This window comes from Saccopteryx bilineata, chromosome 3, assembly GCF_036850765.1.
Source record: "Saccopteryx bilineata isolate mSacBil1 chromosome 3, mSacBil1_pri_phased_curated, whole genome shotgun sequence".
Taxonomy (NCBI): Eukaryota; Metazoa; Chordata; class Mammalia; order Chiroptera; family Emballonuridae; genus Saccopteryx; species Saccopteryx bilineata.
Genome location: NC_089492.1, coordinates 23,265,096 through 23,288,092, shown reverse-complemented (window position 1 = coordinate 23,288,092; position 22,997 = coordinate 23,265,096). Strand labels below are relative to the sequence as shown.

Sequence of the window (22,997 nt, the reverse complement as noted above, 5' to 3'; positions counted from 1 at the left end):
AGATTTGCATAAATACGTTTCAGCCACCTCTTCTTTCTTTACGTACTACCATATTTCCAGATCTCACATTTTGTTATCTGCTTCCAGTATTAATGCAATAGCTTCTGGTTTCCCTGCCTCTGATTTTGCCCAGTTTAACTTTTCCCTAGTGAATTCTTCTAATCATATATCCTATTGCCCATACCTACAAATCTGCAGTTATTTCACATCTCCTCAAAGAGTATGCCTCAGCTCTGGCAGAGTTTTCATAACCTAACCCCCGACAGCCTCTCCAATCGATTCAAACGCCACTCTAGACACACAATGTACACTCAAATGCCACAAAACTGCTTCTAGTTGCTGTCACTTCCACGCCTTTGCCCACACTATTTGTTTTTCTTGAAATGTCTTTTTCTCTTCTTTGTTTATATAGCGCTTACTTACATTTCAAGATGCATGTCTCTAGAAAGTTTTTCTGGAAATTTTCAGCCTGGGCTCTGCTTAAACTGTCTCCAACATACTTTGGTATCCATAACAACCTCTGCCTATCTTCGTTATTTCTCTTGTCATATTTTACTTAAATATTCTTTTCAGATGTCCGAACGCACCACTAAGCTATAAGATAAAAATTGTGTCTTATATGACCCTTTATACCTGGGATTCAGCACATACTACCCATTCCATACATGTCTGTCGGATTGCTAATGGCTCTTCGCATTGATTATGCAGTTAGTTAAGAAGACTACAGATGATGTGCAAATCTAATTTGAAGCTATGTTTTTGTTTGTTTGTTTGTTGTATTTTTCTGAAGCTGGAAACGGGGAGAGACAGTCAGACAGACTCCCGCATGCGCCCGACCGGGATCCACCCGGCACGCCCACCAGGGGCGAAGCTCTGCCCACCAGGGGCTACGCTCTGCCCCTCTGGGGGGGTCGCTCTGCTGCGACCAAAGCCACTCTAGTGCCTGGGGCAGAGGCCAAGGGGCCATCCCCAGCGCCCGGGCCATCTTTGCTCCAATGGAGCCTTGGCTGCAAGAGGGGAAGAGAGAGACAGAGAGGAAGGAGGGGGGGGGGGTGGAGAAGCAAATGGGCGCTTCTCCTATGTGCCCTGGCCGGGAATCGAACCCGGGTCCCCCACACGCCAGGCTGACACTCTACTGCTGAGCCAACCGGCCAGGGCTGAAGCTATGTGTTTTGATTAAATTATTTTGCCTTTGGAACTTGTAAAATCTATGTGAATTTTAAAAAAATAGAAAACTATATTTCATAATAGCAAATATATGCATAAAAGAAATGACAGCACAATGTTCTTTGTGCTTCTTTTCTGTGGTAAAGTGGTGGGATAACGTGTAACTCTGGGGAACATGGTATAGCATTGTTTGCTTCAATTTTCCTTATTTTTCACAGGTATCATTGGCCTTTTTATTGTTAGAAATATTAGACACATACACACATATTATGTATGTGCATTCTGTCTCAAAATAAACAGAAAAATCTACTGCATATATATATATATAATTTATTTTTTTTAAACTGAGACAGAGAGTCAGAGAGAGGGATAGACAGGGACAGAAAGACAGGAATGGAGAGAGATGAGAACCATCAATCATTAGTTTTTCGTTGCGACACCTTAGTTGTTCATTGATTGCTTTCTCATGTGTGCCTTGACCATGGGGCTACAGTGGACCCGAGTAACCCCTTGCTCGAGCCAGCGACCTTGGGTCTAAGCTGGTGAGCTTTTTGCTCAAACCAGATGAGCCCGCGCTCAAGCTGGCAACCTCGGGGTCTCAAACCTAGGTCCTCCGCATCCCAGTCCAATGCTGTATCCACTGTGGCACTGCCTGGTCAGGCTACTGCATATATTTTTAAGTATCTTACTGGATATATTCTATAATTATATTATTGTTTGGGTAATAGATGCTCTAAAAATTATTTTAGTTCTATTATTTATTTATCAAGGTTTACCTGATATATTTTATTGCTGTAATTAATTTTGAAAATCTGCAAAAGCCATTGAGACCATCAAAAACATTAGCTGACATTGTATATCCCAAACACTCAGTGAGTAAAGAAATTCTTTGTCTTTAATGTTCTAAATTTTTATGCCATTTGAAAAAAATGCATATTTATTTTTCTGCATCTAATCATCAAATACTCAGAATAAGATTCTTAAGTCAAATAGACTTATGAATTCAGTTTTCAGTTAGGTTCCATGAAATTCTGAAATTAATAATTTGCTGAGTGTAGTTTATTGTGAGCCAGTTACACAGGCAACTATTGATAACTATTTTACAGTCTTCTTAATTATTTTATCCCAGTTCAGCTTTATTTGTGTTTCCTGTCTTCCTGGGCAGCCTACTCACACCGATGTCTTTGTTATTTACCTTGATATTGAGTGCTGCTACTTTCCCTCCGGCAATGTCAAAGTAATCTTCACACTGTCAACTCTGCTGGAATGAATTCTATTAACACTCTTAAAGATGCCATCCTTCCGTCTGGTACTTGCTATAAGGCTGACTACTTCCACATGCAAGTAAAATGCTTCATGCTCCCAGGGTCGGAGACATAGACTTATGGAGTTTCTAAAAAGTTCAGGGTTTAATCTTTGGTATAGTGTTTCCAATCGCAGAGTTCTTTCTTATCAGATTCAGAGGTCAAGCTTTCTGCAGCCTTAGCAATTTCTCAGTCACTTTATTTTTAGGTTATTTTCTTGCTCAGAGAGGCTCTAATGCATATCTTCTCCTCAAGCTATCTTCCTACCAAATAATACGTAGCCTCATACTCCATACAGAAACTTTCTACAATCTGCTCAATTTAAGTATGATTTAGTGTTCAATTTCTTTTTTTCTAGAATTAGGACTTGCTAGCTAAAGCCTTGTTTACAAATGAAACTTTATAACAGCCTACCGCAAAACTCTTTCTTTGTTCTGTATTTTAGTACTTACTAAAATTTCAGTAAAAAGCTTTTCAATATTTTAGGATTCTAATCATAAGAATATATATAGTAGAGTTCTTCTGGTAATTCTAATAAACAACAAACACCCTGTAACCAAGTCTAAGAATCACAATGAAACAAGTTTTACAGCAAGTCTGTGGTACTTTGTCATTTCTTCTTTAGATAAAGATCCTCCTATGAGATACGCAGTTAATTCCAATTAATTGGAATGTGGCATTTGAATTTACCACAACTGGACTTTTTTTTAGGTTAATCAGCAGTAAACTAACAAATAAAAACTTCATTATTTCAATCTCTTTTTCTTTAAAAATATTTCTTAATGTTTTCTTTGTTTTTATGAGTTTGAGTTATAATAAATATAACTTAATTGATATTTGATGATTTGGAATCTGGCAGTTGTACATGAAAAGGAGTAAAAGGAAATAACAAAGTGAAGAGGGCGACAGACTAAATCTGGACTGGGTCAAGGTGTGACCCTTATTTTGTGCTTTTTAAAAAAAATCTCTTTAATATTATTTTCCTTTGTCATGGGCCTCATTTTCCACAGAAGTCTAGAACTATCTACCTACTCTCTAGCTGGTTTGAACTATAAAATGGATTTTGTTTTGTGCATTAAGTGGTTTTATTTTATTTTATTTTTAATTTTTGTGGTTTTTAATGCAGGTTACAACTATAGTGAAAATACATTAAAACCCCCATCTCACTGTAGTGGAAATGTAAAATGCCAAAATTCTAATTAATACTTGTACTCCCTTCTCCATATTTTGGTGTTTCTGTAAACAGAATATGTCTTCTAATTAGTGGCAAAAGAAACTAGTCAAGGTAACAGGCAAAAGGGTTGGTTGTGATCGGTTGTTATATGTGGAAGGTATATATATGACCGTACCCAAGCATAACATGTATCTTCTCATTGAACTTTTTAATATGCTAACATATAAAATACAAAAAATGTGATATAAAAATTTTGAGTTTTAATTTTATTTTACTAGAAAGTAGACTCATAAGAACAAGGAACTTCTCTGTTATGTTTTATGACTAAAATGCTCAATGTTTAAGACAATACCTAGAACACAATAAATGACTAATAAATTTTGTGTAATTCTTCTATAAAAAGTTAAAAAGTAAAAGCTAAAATAAATCTAAAAAATTAAGTCCTTGACCCTGGCTGTTTATCTCGTTAGATAGAGTGTTAGCCCAATGTACAGACATCCTGGGTTCGATTCCTGGTCAGGGCACACAAGAGAAGCTACCATCTGCTTATCTCCTCCTCCCTTTCCCTTGTTTCTTCTTCTTCCCCTCCTGTAGCCAGTGGCTTGATTAGTTTGAGCATCATGTGGGACACTGAATATAGCTCGGTTGGTTTGAGCATGTTGGCCTCAGGTGCTGAGGATAGCTTTGTTGATTGGGGCACAGGCCCTAGACAGGGGTTGCTGGGGGGATCCCGGTAAGGGCATGTCTATCAGAAAAGATATATTTTGCTCATTTTGTTAAGTATGGCACTACCCACATGGATGGGCATCAGCTAGGTGATAATATTAACTGCCTTCCTGCTTGGGAATGGGCGTGGATATGCTAATGTGTGTTGGAGGAGGGCATTCATGCTAAAAGGTTTTAAAAGGTGGAGCTAGGAGGCCATTTGGGGAGAGTGGCTATGTTCTTGTAGGGAGGAGGAGCCCAGGCTAGAGCAGGGCAGGGAAGCCAAGTGGAGGAGGCAGCCAAAATTGCAGAATGGGGAAGGAGAAGAGATGAATTGTGGAGGAGAAAGAGATGGGGAACAGAGGTGAATAGACTGGTGAGGTAGAAGTCTTTGATTCTAGGAAAACTTGAGTCAGTAGCTTTGTGAGTGCTGAATGAGTGGGTTTTGGAGCCCCGAGTGTGTTTTTACTTCCTTTCTGAGTGCTAGTCTAGAATAAAGGAAAATGGACTACCAGTTTTAGGCTCTGTTGATTCCTGATGGTCTGCCTGAATCAAACCTGAACCTGTGCAGACCAGGCAGCTTTGATGGCAGCCACAGTTACTGGGTATACAGGGCATAAGCAGGAGTCTGTCTTAGTATCTTCTCCCACTCCTCTCACTTAAAAAAAAAAAATAAGTCCTTGAATTTTTTCACTTCTTATTGAGGCACTAAATATTCTTTTCCTAGAAACATATGAGTTAAAAAATCACTGTTAAATGATTATTTTAAATATTTATAAGTTATATGTAAGTAAAGAAAATAAGGCTTCCTCTCCTAAATGTGCTAAATTTGTGCTGAAAGTGATAAAACAGAGAATGATGAACAGACTGGGAATCTTCTCTCAAGTTGTTAACAGTTTAGTAAGAAAGAGAGTGTGAAAGATACAAGATTTTGAGTAGAGAGAACATACTTTGTTCAAAATGTATTATAAATTCAAGATGACACCATTTCTAAAATATTTAAGCTAAAAGGTTGTTATTAAACTGTGTAATATAAGAAAGTTAACAATGAGATTTTGAAACAAAGATTATATAGCAGGTTTTATCATGATTTATATCCCAAAGATGATACTTTCTTCTAACTCAGACCAAGCAGAAAAAATAATATGTGTCTTAATTTTCTAGAGACTAACTCAGGGATTCAAGAACAGCACATGGAAAACAAAAGCATATGGTTAGAAGTAGGAACAAAGTAGCTACAAATCCTTAGATCATCAAATTCAAAACTAAAGTTCTTTTAGAATACATGAATTTAATAAAAAGTCAAACCTTTGAAACTCAAGCATAAGTTCCAACAGAACTTTTCTTCTTAGAAGAAATAACTATTATAGATAAATATGGCCCATTTAAAATATAGAGTCTAAATTACTCTTTAAATATTAAAAGCTGCAGATAACTACATTTATACAGTAGATAAGGGAAGATCAGGACTTTTCAGGATTTTCAGTTCTTAATTATTTTTGAGCTCTTAGAATCATTTAGAATCTAATAAAATTATGAACCTGCTACTCTTGGCAAAAATAATGACCATTTAACTAAGGATCATTGTATATTTTTTGGGGGGGGGGGTTGTAGATCTCTGAATTGTTAGACTCTCATAAAGAACCCATTCTAGAATATTGTTCTTAATAATACCAGTGCTCATTTATAACCATTTGTATACTTGTATAGAATATTAATTGTTCTTTAATTCATACCTATACAGACTGGTGGGCTGGGCTGCCAGAAGTATCGATTTTCTACCTGAATGCAGGTTATTCTTTCCTCTCCTTGAAGCTCATATCCTGGGTCACACTGAAAAAGAACCGTGTCCCCAGGTTCTCGTCCATCCCCATTTCGAGTTCCATTCATGGGGACACCAGGATCACGACACGCAGTGGCAACAGAACCTATCAGATGATAAAAACAAACCTTTAATTCTGATGGTCCCAAAATCAATTCTGACGTCCCAGATATTACAGTATGAAACTTTCCACGTGTCTATGTGCATTTAGAAAATTAACTCTCAAAGTGCTTCAACCAATTTGTTAGTGCTGGAACAATAAATACTTTAAAAATATTTTTATTAAGTAATATGTGGGCTAAATTATTTCCAGAAAGAGCATGGCACTTGAGTGTTTAAATAATAGATTTAATCAAAATTATTAGATGTGCTGTGAAAGACACTGTGAAGAGGATGAAAAGATGCAGGCTGGCAGAACGCATGCAGAGAAGATATTCCACAGAGGACTTGTATCTTACAGCACATAAAGAACTCAAAGCTCAGCTATGGAAAATAAAAAATGGCAGGAGAAAAAGAAAAACAATTTAATTACAAAATAAACAAGTGAAGAAGATTAAGGGTGGCACATGGAAACATGGACAACATCATTAGCCATTGGGGAAATACAAATTAAAACCAAAACCAGATATCACTGCATACCTATCAGATTGATCAAAATAAAAGCTAGATAATTTCAAATGCAGAAACGATTCTGGAAAAAAAACTAAAGGATTTATACATTGATGGGGGGAATGTCAAATAGTACAGCCACTCTAAAAAGAAGCATGGCAACTTCTTGAAAAACTACACGCGTGCTTACCACACAATCCAATAATTGCAGTCTTGCACATTTACCCCAGAGAAATAAAAACTATGTTCACATATAAACATGAACACAAATGTTCAAAGCAGCTTTATTTGTAGTAGTTGAAAACTAGAAACAACACAAATGCTTTTGAAAACACGAACAATTAAACTAGCTGTGGCAAATTCATATCACGGACTAGTACTCAGCAATGAAAAAGAATGATGATAGATATGACAGCTTGGATGGACTTGAAGGGAATTAAGCTAAGTGAAAAAATACACTACCAAAAGGTTATGTACTACTGACTAAATCTATGTAACATTCTTGATGGGACAAAATTATGAGGTTGGGAAACAGATTAGTAGCCATCAGGAGTTGTAAGGGTAGAAAACGGAAGGAAGTGACTGTGTCTATAAAAGAGTAACGTGAGGGATTACTGTGATGTACTGTATGTACCCTGATGGATTGGTAGTGGCCATACAAATCTACATAGAGCTAAGTACACACAAATGAGTATATGTAACTAGGAATATTTTAATAAGATTGGTAGATTTTATGTCAATTTGTGATATCATGCTATAATTATGCAAAAAGTTGTCATTGGGGTAAACTGGGTGAAGAATATATGTGATCTGTCCTTATTACCTTATAACTGCAGGTAAATATAAAATTATCCAAAAATAAAAAGAAATGTAAACATGTAGTAGAGGAGAGTAGATGAGACCATAGGAAAGGAGCCAGGTAGTATATGGAACATTTAATCAGAGAGTTAACTCCAATTAAGCAGTTTCAGGAAACAAAATATTATTTTGAATGATCACAAAATAGATTTACCCTAAATCATATGCCAATTCAGCATCAAGACAAAGAAGCTATTTAAATTTCCATTTAAGCTGTTACTAAATTATATTCACGAAGGTAGGATTCAACACTTGTATAAATTATTTTATAAATTACATATTCAAGTTATAAGACAAACTGCTGGATTACAGATGTATAACTTATATTAAATCAGTCATTCACTTACTAACCTAATATATTCCAGGCATCGTGCTAGGTTGTAGACATGCAGAGGAAATAAGCAGATGCAAAAAACTGAGCAGACATCAAATTGTTTCGTATAGTGGTGGTACTGACTAACAGATTCTACTGTATACATTCCTAGTAGGTAGGTAGGTACGTATGTAGGTAGGTACGTACGTACATAGGTAGGTAGGTAGATAGGTAGATAGATCAATGAACTAATCAATATGTTTATACATCCATTAAATTTGTTATAACATCTTTCTGATACACATAGAAAAAAGAAATCAGAGAATCTATACATAGTATTGTAATGGTTTGTGTGAAAATTAAGAGGACCATATCAATAGGTAGAATGTTAGGCCTGACAGTGTGTAAAAGTAGTAACAAAAACAAAAGGGATCATATATATCACAGGATACATATTAATACACACACTTATATAGTTTGCTTATAATTGTTAAAGAATAAGAAAGGTTATTTTCTGAAAGGGTTTGTTTTTAAGGGGTTATATTTTTTTTTAAAAAAGGATAATAAATGAAGACTACAAATGTCATTTTTTCAATCACTTAAATGAAAGAAAATTTATAAATCAGAGTTTTTATAGTTTTGTTTCATTTTACTGATGAACCAGTGATTCCAAGCAATGGCTTGAATAGAGACTTGGCATGCATAATTCTTTTCATTCTTTTAACAATCCTATAAGTCAAGTGTCATTATTATTTTTATTTTAGAGGTGAGGAAGCTAAGGTTTAGGAAGATTAACCTTTCTGATATTACAACTAAGTGGGATAGAACCAAGATCTTAAATTAAGTTTGCCTGATTTCAGAACTCAAATTCCTAAATGTTACATTAAACTGTCCTGTCCCCTTCTACCTATAACTGTCCCAGAGATGCAATTTCTCTCCTCAGTTAAATAAAATAAAATAATAAACCCTATTAGTAAATCATGAAAAAAGTAGAGGCTATATCATATCTACAAACAGAAAAGCTATAGGTAGCATAAATCTAAATCCATCTTAGCATGGGGGTGGGGGAGGAATGTATTCGGTGGGACGCTTGAATCTATGTAAACACAATAAATTAAACTCAATTAAATATATATATTTAAATCTACCTTTATATGACCATTACATTTTGAGAGAAGTGTTTCTGATTGTTAATAAAATAAAAATTGAACTCATATTGGAGAATATCAAGGGTAGTGGATAAGGTCTTGATTCCAATTTCCACCCGAGTTTGTTCTGTAAACCGTCTGTGTTCCTTAGCAGAGTATCTGTCATGCATCACAGAGTCTGGGTGATTATAACCTTTCATTATTGATAGTTTTTGTGACAAACTAAGTCATTATATTTTTCTTGAAGTCTTCTGGGATGGTTTCCACCAAAACTAAAACTGATCTATAGATTGGCTTTGCAGTATGTCAGTGTGGAAACACATGATTTACATTTAAGATGTTTTTTATTGGATAAAAGTGACATAAAAATGAAATGTGTTATAGCTTTTAAACTGAAAAGTAGGAATAACATAAAAATATGAAAAAAGTTATATTTTTTTCCAGACTTCCCATGTGCTGGACTCCATGTCTTCAGGAAGATTAAATTTTAAGAATAACACTCTCAAAAGTAAAAATATTCATATAACAATGTTACAAAGATGTATTGAAATTTAAGCAGTCAGTATAATCATGGCCTAGCTGAAGTGAAGGGGAAAATGGTTTTGCTCTATTGTCAGATTTGCTGTGCTTAAAGATTTAAAGTGGAACTCAGCTGTAATAAACTGATGTGAAACAGCAGCTAACGTAAGTGACCATACACGTTTGTTTTTGGATCAGGTTGATTTGAAGAAAAAGAGGTGGTTAAATCTCTGTTGTTCCTTTTTCTCATAATTAATAAAAAAATCAGTAATAAAATTTTAAGGTACAATAGAGAATGATAGGTTTTACTGAAAGATCAAAGAAATTCTCTACTCTTCCAATAATTTGAGTTTTAAAAGCAATTAGTTAAATACACACAGGAACAATTATTTGGTGTAAATACTATCTTCTTATTTTCTTTTTTTATTAAAAGTTTGATCACCATAATGGTTATATGCTTCGTGGGTAGACAGATTATAATAATTTTAGTGTCAATCATTCTTGTTATCTGTATCAAATAGAAACCATAGTTATTGAAAAAAAAACATAACCATTTAAGGAGCCACGCTATTACTGCTTGAAAACTAGAAGTAAAATAATCTCACATGATTATATGAATAATTTAAAAAGTAAATTTATAATGTAGGAACTCATAAAGTATTAGTTACATGTATAAAAATATAATAATTTTATTTAATAATTATTTTTTGGAATGTACAATTCTCAAAATATGTAATTCTTATTTTCACTGTCTTCTTGCTATATACACTTTTAAGTTGATGTTTGATCATCTCATTTTGTCTTGTTCTGGAATAAGCTATCGGGTGTTTCTATAGAATGAAGACTTTTTTGGGAATTAAGACTTTCAATTTGTCAACTATTTTAAACATACAATAATGAGTATATGTGAGAAAATAATATATTTATCATCAGAATAAAATTATTATTATTTATTTTTAAAGTTTCCTCAGTTCAAATTGCTTAAAATTTAATTCATAAAATAAATATCTGTATTTGTTCTATTAGGTTTAAGCCTACCCTACTATTCATTTCTAATTTTTCCTAACATAAATATGTAAAGTAAACAGAAATTCCAATAAAGATAAAGAATCTTAACAAACTTGTTGTCTCAACTATAATAATATCATGAATAGAACATTCTGGAAAATGTATATAATAGGAATATATGATATAACGTCCAAATATAGCTTAAATTTGACTTCTAAAACTTTATAAAAATAATAAGGTGACTTTTTTTTTCCTTCACAAGGACTATCCACTTATATTTTGGTTAGCCTAGCACAGGAATTATCAAGTGGATAGTCTATTACATAACTGTGGAAGTGTCATTACAATAGCTGATTACTCAATAGAAATGACAATAGATGTAGGGAAATGGTGTATATAAATAGAGGAGCATGTGAGTAATTATATTGTAATCTATATTTACTGAGCACTAACTATCTTTAAAAAATATCATACTATAACCTGTATCTTATTTAATTCACAAAAAGTTGGGGTACTATTATTATCCATATTTTTCCAATGAGAAAAACCGAGGCTTAAAGGGTATAAAATACTTGCCCAACATCAAACACATAGGGCAGTTAAAGTGGGAATGCAAACATGAGACCATGTTGAAGAAACGTTAGCTTAATTAAAAGTGATACTTTGTCATAAAAAAAAGTGCTTAGCCTGACCAGTTGGTGGCGCAGTGGATAGAGCGTCGGATTGGGATGTGGAGCACTCAGGTTCGAGACCCCGAGGTCACCAGCGGGCTCATCTGGTTAGAGCAAAGCTCACCAGCTTGGACCCAAGGTCACTGGCCTGAGCAAGGGGTTACTCGGTCTGCTGAAGGCCCACAGTCAAGGCACATATGAGAAAGCAATCAATGAACAACTAAGATGTCGCAACAAAAAACTGATGATTGATGCTTCTTATCTATCTCTGTTCCTGTCTGTCCCTATCTATCCCTCTCTCTGACTCTCTCTCTCTCTCTCTCTCTCTCTCTCTCGGTAAGAAAAAAAAAGTGTTTAAAGTGTGGCCTATATAAACTCAAATGATATGATTACTTAAACTCAATAATATAAAACTCAAATGATATGATTAGTTTAGTTAAAATTTCTAAAACATGTTATTAATCTTTCAATGTCATTTTAAAATCCAAAGAGCAATATTCTACCCGCCTATCATTCTATTGGAGGAATCAACCTACACATTTAAAATATTTAACTTCAAGTATAATTATTATTTTTTTACTAACAGAATTACACAGTTATTAACATTATACCTTATTCACAGGACTACATTGGGGTATATTGTGTGAAACTGAATTAAGTCTGTGTATCTAAGGAAGAGATGTGGTTGTTCAACATGAAAGGTGTAGCATCCACCGAGTATGAGAACAAACTTCGGAGACTTTCAGGAGTTAAGATGTTACTTTATTGGCCAGTTTAACCTGCGCAGGGGCGAACTCCCGAGATGTCTGGAGACACCGTGCTCACAAGGAGCTGCAAATGGGAGCCGCACCTGGAGCTTACAGCCAGGCCCTTATATATCCTAAGTGAGCAAGCATAATACAGAAGCAAATGTGGCAGTTTAGCTATTGGCTAGGGAGGTCGCACGCAGCATAGCAACAGGGGCCGGCATAGCAACAGGGGCCGGTTTTAGCTTAGTGGCGAATTTCAAACCTAAACTTCTGATAAGGGTCTCTGACCTTCTTTGTTCCCAGCCTCACAGGAGCCATATCAGCATTTACTGTTCCTTCAATAGTTACACTCTTTGCAGCATTCCCTGTTCCTTCAATAGTTACACTCTTTGGCAGCCCCAGTACTCCCTAAATCTAACAAAAGGCAGTTAATATAAAATAGATTTCAATAAAACAAGTATAACAATGATTTCTCTGTTGAGAGCAAAAGTCTTCTTTAGAGGCTAAGTTTATACTGTTAAGCTAAAAGGCAAAATATGAAGTATTATTATTATCCTCATTTTTAAATGGATAAAATGAAACTCTAATAAATGCTTGCTCTTAGCAGAATGGGGATTTGAACTCAAGAAACATTTAAACTCTTATGTGGGATGTAAAACTGAAACTCATAGACACAGACAATAGTATGGTGGTTACCAGAAGGAAGGGGGTTGGTGAGAGGTAAAGGGGGCCAAACACATGGTGACACAATATGGTTTGATTTTGGATGGTGGGCATGCAATGCAGTATACAGATCATGTATTATAGAAATGTACACTTGAAGCCTATATAATTCTATTAATCAATGTCACCTCAATAAATTTAATAAAAATCCATGTAAGTGAAAAAAAGAACAACAGGACTCTTAGCCCTGGCCGGTTGGCTCAGCGGTAGAGCGTTGGCCTAGCATGCGGAGGACCCGGGTTCGATTCCCGGCCAGGGCACACAGGAGAAGCGCCCATTTGCTTCTCCACCCCTCCGCCGCGCTTTCCTCTCTGTCTCTCTCTTCCCCTCCCGCAGCCAAGGCTCCATTGGAGCAAAGATGGCCCGGGCGCTGGGGATGGCTCTGTGGCCTCTGCCCCAGGCGCTAGAGTGGCTCTGGTCGCAACATGGCGACGCCCAGGATGGGCAGAGCATCGCCCCCTGGTGGGCAGAGCGTCGCCCCTGGTGGGCGTGCCGGGTGGATCCCGGTCGGGCGCATGCGGGAGTCTGTCGGACTGTCTCTCCCCGTTTCCAGCTTCAGAAAAATGAAAAGAAAGAAAAAAAAAAAAAAAAAAAAAAAAAAGAACAACAGGACTCTTAACCACTGCAGTCTCAGTACAAAACTATTCCATTAGCAGATAAAACAAAATTATGTGCTACTAATGAGACTTTCACAGCTCTTTGTTGATGAAAGAATTAGCCAAAATATAAAAATAAAAATAAAGTAGTCCTAGTTTGAAATGAAAAGACTAGACATATTGAGCCGTTTATAACTCTTCATTACACAGAAAAAGATATTGCTGTTGATGTGTCACAATAAAGGGAAGCCAAAAAAAATGACTAAAGCTTATTTTTGTAGGTATTATTAGAAATAATTTAAAAAATTAGATCTACACAGGCCAAACGTCAGCCAAATATACCTTTTTAAGTAATTAGAATAATAAGGATGGCCCACTCCAATTGTTTTTTATTTATTTTTTTATTTGGTCTCTCTTCTTCCCATCCTCTCATTTGTTCGATTTATTTCTTTTAAATTCACAGAGAGGGCAGATATAAAGACAGGAATACTCACAGTTTAACACCACCAAGTCTATCAGCACCCATATTTTCTGCTTCCTCTTCTGTTGCATTGGAGAGGGCGCCCTTGTTCTACATAAACTCAACCCTAGGTCTTCTGCTCTTAATAAATCCTCTTTACTGCTTAAGGACTTCATTCCTAAACATTTCTCATGTCTTCTGAGTCGCCAGTTCTTCCTTCTGTACTGAGTCTTTCCCAGTAACTTACAATGGTGCTTAATATTCCATCTTAAAATAACAAACAGAACCCTCATTACAACCCCATCCTTGTCCAACCATTTTTTTCTTATTTCTCGCCTTTCTTTAATAGAGAACCTATTAAACATCTCCCCTGAGGGAGAAATTATTAATTATCTCCAGTTTCATCATCAGCATTTCTTTTGATAAATTCACTAAACTACTCTTAAATCAGCTGCCAAATCCAATGGTAACTTTTGTGCTTTCTTTTTTCAGAAACTTCTTAGCAACATCTGTCACAAATGGCATCATCCCTTCCTTCTCCATGCACATGTGGGGTTTTTTTTGGCCTTGTAGTATTCAGATTCTGCTGATTTTCTTTCTGGCTTATTTCTTATCCGTTTCAGTATTTTCTAGCTCTTATCTTTTAAACCTGATGACTAAGAGCTGGAATAATCTCAAGGATTAGTCTTGAATGTTCTGCCCTCTTCTTTCTACTATTTCTCTCAGGATAACTTCATCTGATTCCATGGTTTTAATACTGTTCAGCTTGATCCTTCTCAAATTTATATATTCAGACTTAAGGTCTCTACTGAGCTCCAGACCATTCTATGCAACTACCTATTTAACTACTTTACTTAGATATCAAATAGCCCCTCCACCTACTATGTCTAAAACACTTGTTAAATTATAAAATATTTTAATATTTATATTTTTTGGAAAGAAAAATATAAAGAAAAGAAATTAAGATTTCACCTGTATATACAAATTTTTTCTGTGGCATTCATGTTCATAGAATCAAATAAATAAAATAGTTCCATTTGAAAGTAAACATTTTTCATTGCAAATTTATTTTTAATTTATTATAACACCCAGATACAAATAGTTTTGTTAAAAATATATTCACAGAAAAAACTAAAAATTACTTACATTAGAAATAAACTAAACATCAACATTGATATAATCTTATAATTTTAGTTTAGTTTTATGCCATTGATTATACCTAGTATGGTAACATTTATTTCTAACAAAATTAGTTTTTTTATCTAGTTATCACAAGTTTAAAATATTTTTTCTTTTTTTTGTGGCAGAGACAGAGAGAATCAGAGAAAGGGACAGATAGGGACAGACAGGAAGGGAGAGAAATGAGAAACATCAATTTTTTGTTGTAGCTCCTTAGTTCATTGATTGATTTCTCATATGTGCCTTGATGGGGGGGGGGGCTATGTGACATTCAAATAAAGGTCATAAAATATATTAATGGGTTTTGGAAGTAACCTTGAAGGAACTAGTCTAGTAAAAACAACCCATCCCCTGGACAGCTGTGTCCTTGAGATAAGGAAGCCGTTAGGCCTCCAGGATGGCTGATGCAACCACATCCTGGAAGATAGAAAAACATGTTTTTCTTTTGAGTTTAAATTTGGGATTTTCCACTGTGTAACCTGTTTGAACTCCTAGTTGTTAAGGCACGTGACTATAATTTTATTTGAAAGAGCCAATTGCTAAACGCTAAATTTGCTTCTGTATGGACCGCTTGCTTGCTACGCTATAAAAACCCCTAGACTGTAGGCGCTCAGTGTGACTCTGGTGACTGCCACCTGAGCTCACCCCTGCGCAGGTTTGCATTTTCTTGGCCATAAAGCTTTGTTTGAACTCTCCAAACGTCTCCAGCGTTTGTTTTACCCGGCGAGCGTAACAGGCTACAGCAGACCAAGTGACCCCTTGCTCGAGCCAGCGACCTTGGTCCCAAGCTGGTGAGCCTTGCTCAAACCAGATGAGCCTGTGCTCAAGCTGGTGACCTTAAAGTCTTGAACCTGGGTCCTCCACGTCCCAGTCCAACGTTCTATCCACTGTGCCACTGCCTAGTCAGGCTAAAATAAATTTTTAATGACAAATTTTTGTTTTCAAACAGAACTCTTTTTATTCTACCAAAAACAGCTTGTATCCAAGCATTTTAAAAACAATTTTTCTCTCATCAAAGAAGGAGAAGAGATTGGTGAAATTATATACACATAACAGCATTATAGAGAACAAAAAAAGCAAATCTTGGAGGGAGGGGGGTCGTTGAAGGTGAGGGAGGCAAGGGGGATGTTGAGGGGAACACAGTGGTGGGATGGATGTATTTGGTGGGACACTTAAATCTATGTAAACACAATAAATTTAAATCAATAAAAAGAAAACAATTCTCACAACCCAGAATGCATTTAAAAAATAAAAAATAAAAAGGCAAGCAGATATAATACAATTTCATAACTACTTACTGTATATACTAGGAACAATTTTATGAGACATGATATTCTTATGTTAATTATATACAATATACCTCTTAGTATAATTAGAAAAGATTTTATACTTAAGAAAGCTTATATTAATGTTTCCTAAATATTATTTTACATTGCCCTCAATCTTCACCAATGATCTAAATTCACTGAAAAAGTTAATTACACTTACTAAGTAATGTATGGTGATGTTATCAAATTAAGCTTTGTCCTTTAAATTGTCCTAATATTTAATAAAATAAAGAATTTCACACAATCGTTAAAAATAGCTCATTAAATAAATATTTGTGAAATGAATAACTGGATGAACAAAAGTATACTTTATCATTTCAGTTCATGATGAAGACTTACTTATGAGTCAATATTTTTTTGAGTACTGGGAAACATTTATTACAACTGTGTGGTAACAACATTAATATTATATTTTAATTTGCTTTAATATATCTAGATAATCAGAGGATGTTTTCAGAACAAAATAGTACTAAGGCTGTACAAAATATGACTAGTTCACACCATTGTCAAAACTCATTGATTGTGTAAATATACTTCTAACTTCTCATTTTTTATTTCTTTTCATCTGGTTTAGAGTGAAATTTAATTGGAAATATGCATTTTATCTAATAGAGGTTAAGTAATCCTAACTAGTGCATGGTCTAGGTTTCAACTAACTACCAAATGATAGTTTGAACTATTATTCAGAGATAATGCCTAAATTACCATCTTGGTGATCCTAGGCAAATTAACATTACAGTTTTATTACTGCATTGCTTTGTATAACAAAGAATAAATACACTAAAATCACTCATTAAACTTTCATGGATCCTTCCTGTTCAGAAACTTGATTCTGGTATAATAAACTTTTTATCTGAAGAGCTTTTTAAAAGAAGAAAAATCTAGAATTTTATACTGTTGAATAAGTAATGTTATCTGTTGGGTAAATGAGTTTGTAAAATTTGTATTTTTTGAATTTGCTCACTTTTATTTTTACAAAATGGCACTAAGCAGCCACATGTGTGCTTGCCCTCAGGCAGGGCAGCTGATTGCAAATTGTAGATTGCATTTCTGCTTAGTAGGCGCCATTGTTTTGCTAATGTTTTCTGGGGGAGGGATTTTGATTGCCCCCAGCCTGTTTTACAGAGAAGAAGAAGAGACAGAAAGAATCCAGGTTTGCAGAGAAGAGAATAAGGAGTGCTGAGGTGGAACGGGAGCTCAGGGACTTCAGAAGCTCCACTGAGGCTGGTGGAGGCCTTTGTTTCTAGGAGGAACCAGAGAAGATTCTCCAGGTTGTGGAACCGGAGAATGCTTCAGGGCTTTAGGAGCTCTGAATGAGATGGTAGCCATCTTCCCTCCCTGTTTGCTTGTCTACCAGTACAAGACTTTAATAAACGGAATGCCCAACCATATATTGACTCCACTGTTTCTTTACCATCTAATCCAATGAGAACCTGCACCACCACAATGGTGGCGGCCAATGACCTTACATTATCAGAATCAGGAGAGACTAGATTTTAGTCTCTACTGTAGTAAGAAAGGGAAATTGTATAAATTATCTGAGATTGAGCTCTCTCATCTATATAATTGGTCGAGTAATTTTTTACCCGACTGATTTAGTATAAGATAAAAATCTTTTTTTATATATATTTATTTCACCAGAAAATTGTTGTATACTCATTGAGCTAGGTATAATGCTTGATATTGGAGATGTTTTTTAATAAGAGAAAACACCTTGTTACCTTCATTGATTATAATGCTCCAATTAGTCAGCACAAGTGGTGGTAAATTACTGATACAACTTTTGTGAATTGTAGGCAAGTTAAGTTAGGTTGAAGACTGTCAAAATTATCTGTACAGAAAATCGATTTCATATTTCAATATTATAAAAGAATACCTGGAAATCACCAGAAGTATTGAGCAAAATAAATGAGAAACCATATAAAATGCTTTTACATTATTTCTGACAGGCAGCATCAGTGAGCTTTTAATTTTATAGTCTTAATTTTTTTATCCAATCAGATTCATTTAACATTTACGAAGTAGTAAGTATCAGGTACAGAACGAAATTCTGGAATACAAATATCAAGAGGATAACATTCTTGACCTTCTTAGAAATACAATCTCAATTTAAGAGGAATAGCAGATTTGTATATGGCTTTAATATAATAAAATAGGTATTATGATCAGGTGAGTTTTTGCCATTCAAACTGAAAAATTTTGTGAATGAAACAGAAAGCTAAGATAATATAAATTATGCAATTAAATTATGTAATTACTAAGAAAATTGATAATATTACATTGATGAACATTCAAAATAGTTATCTATACAAAAGCAATTTTAAAAGTAAAATAATTTCTAAAAATAAATAAACAAAAGTAAAATAATTTCTAAAAACACGCCAATACCTGTGCACACACACAAAAAATTCCTTATATGAATTATTTAAGCAATAAAAATAATGGAAACAAAATAATCACTTGTAGTACATCACATTTTTATATTTGTTTCTTAGCCATATTTAATGCCTTTTTACTCTTTTCTGAATAGTATTTTTATACATTTTATTTTATTTTATTCTTATTAAGAGGCAGAGAGGCAGAGAGACAGATTCCTGCATGCACCCCAAATGGGATCCACCCAGCAAACCCCTTACAGATCGATGCTTGACTTATCTGGGGCCGCTACTCCGTTGCTTGGCAGCCAAGTTATTTCAACACCTGAGGTAGGCCATGGAGCCATCCTCAGTACCCGGAGCCAACTTGCTCTAATCAAGCTATGGCTACGGGAGAGTAGGGGAGAGAGAGAGAGAGAGAGAGAGAGAGAGAGAGAGAGAGAGAGAGGAAGAGAGAGAGAGAAAGAATCAAGGGGGGGGGATGTAGAAGCAGATGGTCACTTCTCCTGTGTGCCCTGACTGGGAATCAAACCCGGGACTTCCACATGTTGGGCCAACGCTCTACTGCTAAGCCAACCAGCTTAATTGAATTTACTAATAAAATTACATAGGTTTTGGGTTTACCATTTCATAATCCATTATCTGTATACTGTACCATGTTCACGATTCATTAATTATTTTTTCCCCAACAGCAATGTGTATGTACTTCAACTTAAATATTTTCATAGACAATGGATGTTTACATTTCAGAATATCTTTCTCTGACAAATTTTTATTTTGTGGCAATGACTTTACTATTAACAGTGAAAATAGCTCCAGTCAGAATTTTATATTTACATAGTAGCCTTCAACATAAGAGTAAAAGCACCTGGCAAACATTTTAATTTGTATTATTAATGGATTAAATTAATAGAGTGCCTTTCTATCAAAGAGCTCATTAATCCTTACATGAACTGTCTTGTTTTAATTTGTATCACACAGCCTTTATTTTTTATTATTTTTTTATTTACACTTGGCTTTCAATATTATTTTATATTAGTTTTAGTTGTATAGCATAATGATAACCTATATAATTGACAAAGTGATCATCCAATAAGTCTAATACCCACCTGGAACCATACATAGTTATTACAATATTATTCACTATATTTCCCATTCTGTACTTCATATGTCCTTGTGACTATTTTGTAACTTCCAACTGATACTTCCTAATTCTTTTAAGTCTTGTCTTGTTTGTACATTTATTTTGTTCTTTAGATTCCATATATAAGTGAAATCATGTGGTATTTCTCTTTGTCTGATCTATTTCACTTAGCCTAATATCCTCTAGGTCCATCCATTTAGTTGCAGATGGTAAGATTTCATTCTTATTTATGGCTGAGCAATATTCTACTGTATATATGTGCCACACTTTTTATCCAATCATCTATTGATGGGCACTTGGGTTGCTGCCATACCTTGACTGGTTTAAATAATGCTGCAATAAAACATAGGGGTGCACATATTTTTTCAAATTAGTGTTTTGAGTTTCTTCAGATATATGTATATCAAGAAGTGGAACTGCTAGCTCACAGGGTAGTTTCATGTTTGTTTGATGACCTTCCATACTGTTTTCCATAACACTGAACAAATCTGTATTCCCATTATTAGTGCCCAAGGGTTCCCTTTTGTCCACATCACCAACACTTGTTTGTTGACTTATTGATGATAACCATTCTGACAGGTGTGTGGTAATATTGTGGTTTTGCAGTTTTAATTTGAATTTACAAAGGAAGCTGGCATATTTATACATTTTATACATATGCAGAAAGTAATTTAGAATATAAAGTAATAAAATTTAGAATATATATAAATAAAAACTCATGCTGTTTACATACATTTTGTCTTCAAGTTTTTACATGGTCAATGACATTAGTATGGTAATGCTATATATCTGTGCACAAAGATATATGGACATATCTTATGTTTATTTTAAATGAGATGTTATTTTCTTTGATGATTAGTGTACAGACGTTATAAGTAATTTATACATAATCTGTATCATGTAATTATTAAAAGTCTAAAAACTATGTAGTTTATATAAACAGCTATTCCAAATATTATTTTAAAATTTGTAGGCAATTTGTCCACAACACAAGAATGAATATCAACTTCTTAAAATATTAATATATTGTTAGATTTAAAGTCCCAACATCTAATATTTTATTTTTCATTTTATTTACTTAGTTTAATTTTTTTATTTTTTGTAAGTGAGAATTGGGGAGGCAGAGAGACACACTCCTGCATGAGCCCCAACTGGAATCCACCCAGCAAGCACCCTACTGAATGATGCTATGCCCATCTGGGGCATTGCTCTGTTTCTTGGCAACTGAGCTATTTTAGCTCCTGAGCTGAGGCCATTGGAGCCATCCTCAGTGCCATGGGGCCAACTTGCTCCAACCGAGTCATTGCTGTGGGAAGGGATGAGAGAAATAGAGAGAGAGAGAGAGAGAGAGAGAGAGAGAGAGAAGACAGAGGGGAGCGGTAGAGAAGCAGATGGTTGCTTCTCCTGTGTGCCCTGCCCTGGAGTCAAATCCAGGACATCCACATGCCGGGCTGACACTCTACCACTGACCCAAATGGTCAGGGCCCATCTCAGGTTTTAATATTATACATATAATATTCTCTATTAAAATATTTCATTTTTCCTATAAGGTTAACTAATTATTAGAAAAAACAGGCTTATTTCTATAAAGAATATTATGATGCCTAGGATAAATGCAATACCAGAAAATACTTTTATTTTCACTAAAAAGAATATGGTTATAGAAGATAGCTACTTTAAAATAATCAAGACTTATTTAATACATCAGGCACTTTAAAATGATGAAGATGAAGTCAATACCTTATTATGGCTTCGAATCACTACTTTATTAGGTTTTATATGTTAGCATACAAACTTGCCCCATCCATAGCCTACAGAATGTTGAAATGATATACAAGACAATAAAGTCCATGTAATTCAGTCTTATACTCTTTCTGGTTGTACAGAAAAATAAACAATCTGCACAACTGCACCTCTAAAACATTTTTTACCATTTTTTTCAATATGTTTTATTGAAATGCAATCATGTGGTACTCCCTGCTTTTTTAAAAAAACATGTTTCTGGATGTACTAAAATACTATGATTTACAATTAGTAATGAAAAATAATTATTCTAGGTTCTTTCCTGCTATATTTTGGGGTTTAGTTTCAATTTATGTAAGGATAAGTTTTTCTGATGTCTGTGTTGATCTCTGCGTAGCATCTTCTTGATAGATCCTTCAGATGAGCTGACCTTCCTTTGGGCATCTTGGTGGAATCAGCTTTCTTAAGAAATAAATATTGAGTATATACTTTTCCAATGAATTTGTACTTTAAAAAATCTCACTGCTGCAATAAACATCTGTTTTAAAATACTATTTAAAATATTTCTACTATAAAATCAATAGTTGTGGTTTTATCCCATAAAATAAATAACAAATACCCTTAAACCAAGAGCATTCAGACTATATTTTATAGCAGCGACTTTCAACCAGCATGCCTCAAGAGGAAAACTGGTACACTAAAAGAATTTTTAAAACATACAATACCTAACTATTCAGTCAGAAGCACTGACCTCCTTTCCCAAGATTGTTAAATTAAAAAATGACAACAGTCAACACAACAATAGTTGTCCAATATGAATGAATCAAAACTATACCTATTTAGTTTGTCAGATCAGCAAAAATTGTATTTCTTGATGTGCTGCGGAATTTTAGTAATTAGTTTATATGCCGTGGGATGAAAAAGGTTTAAAACCACTGTTCTATAGCCCCTTGCACATCTACTGAGACTCTTATTCTGTGCATAACTCCCACTAATTCTGCCAGTTCACAGCCTGACAGCTTTATGTAGCTTTCAAACAACAGCAGACTACGAAATAACTTGCTCTTATATTAAACGGCTGGCAGGGCAAGAGCATCAAGCGCTTCTCCCACTACCATCCAAGATCAGAATAAGTTTGGGGCTCAAATCTGAGGTTTCTTTGTATCTACAAGTGCCTTGTATCCGTCCTCGCAAGGGAAGTGTGAATAGCCTTGCGTCTGGAAAATATTGGGTAACAGAGATAAGTTATCCGTTTTTGTCTTTCACACTTAATTACTCTGTATTTAATTACTCTGAGCACTGGAACAAGCTCTCACACACTAGTAGATGAGACCAAATACAAAGCAGAGAAGCTAATAAATACACTTTGGATATTTTGACAGAACCTTTAAGAATTATATAT

General features: G+C 34.8%; 1 protein-coding gene across 3 annotated transcripts in view; it reads right to left on the bottom strand.

Moving 5' to 3' along the window:
- Nucleotides 1-22,997, bottom strand: part of CSMD3 (CUB and Sushi multiple domains 3) — a 1,246,722-nt gene that overhangs the window by 296,127 nt on the left and 927,598 nt on the right. For all 3 annotated transcript variants that reach the window (XM_066265798.1, XM_066265799.1, XM_066265800.1), the window contains one exon: nt 6,087-6,278. In XM_066265798.1, coding sequence (XP_066121895.1) covers nt 6,087-6,278 — 192 coding nt within the window. The remainder of the gene's footprint in view (nt 1-6,086; nt 6,279-22,997) is intronic.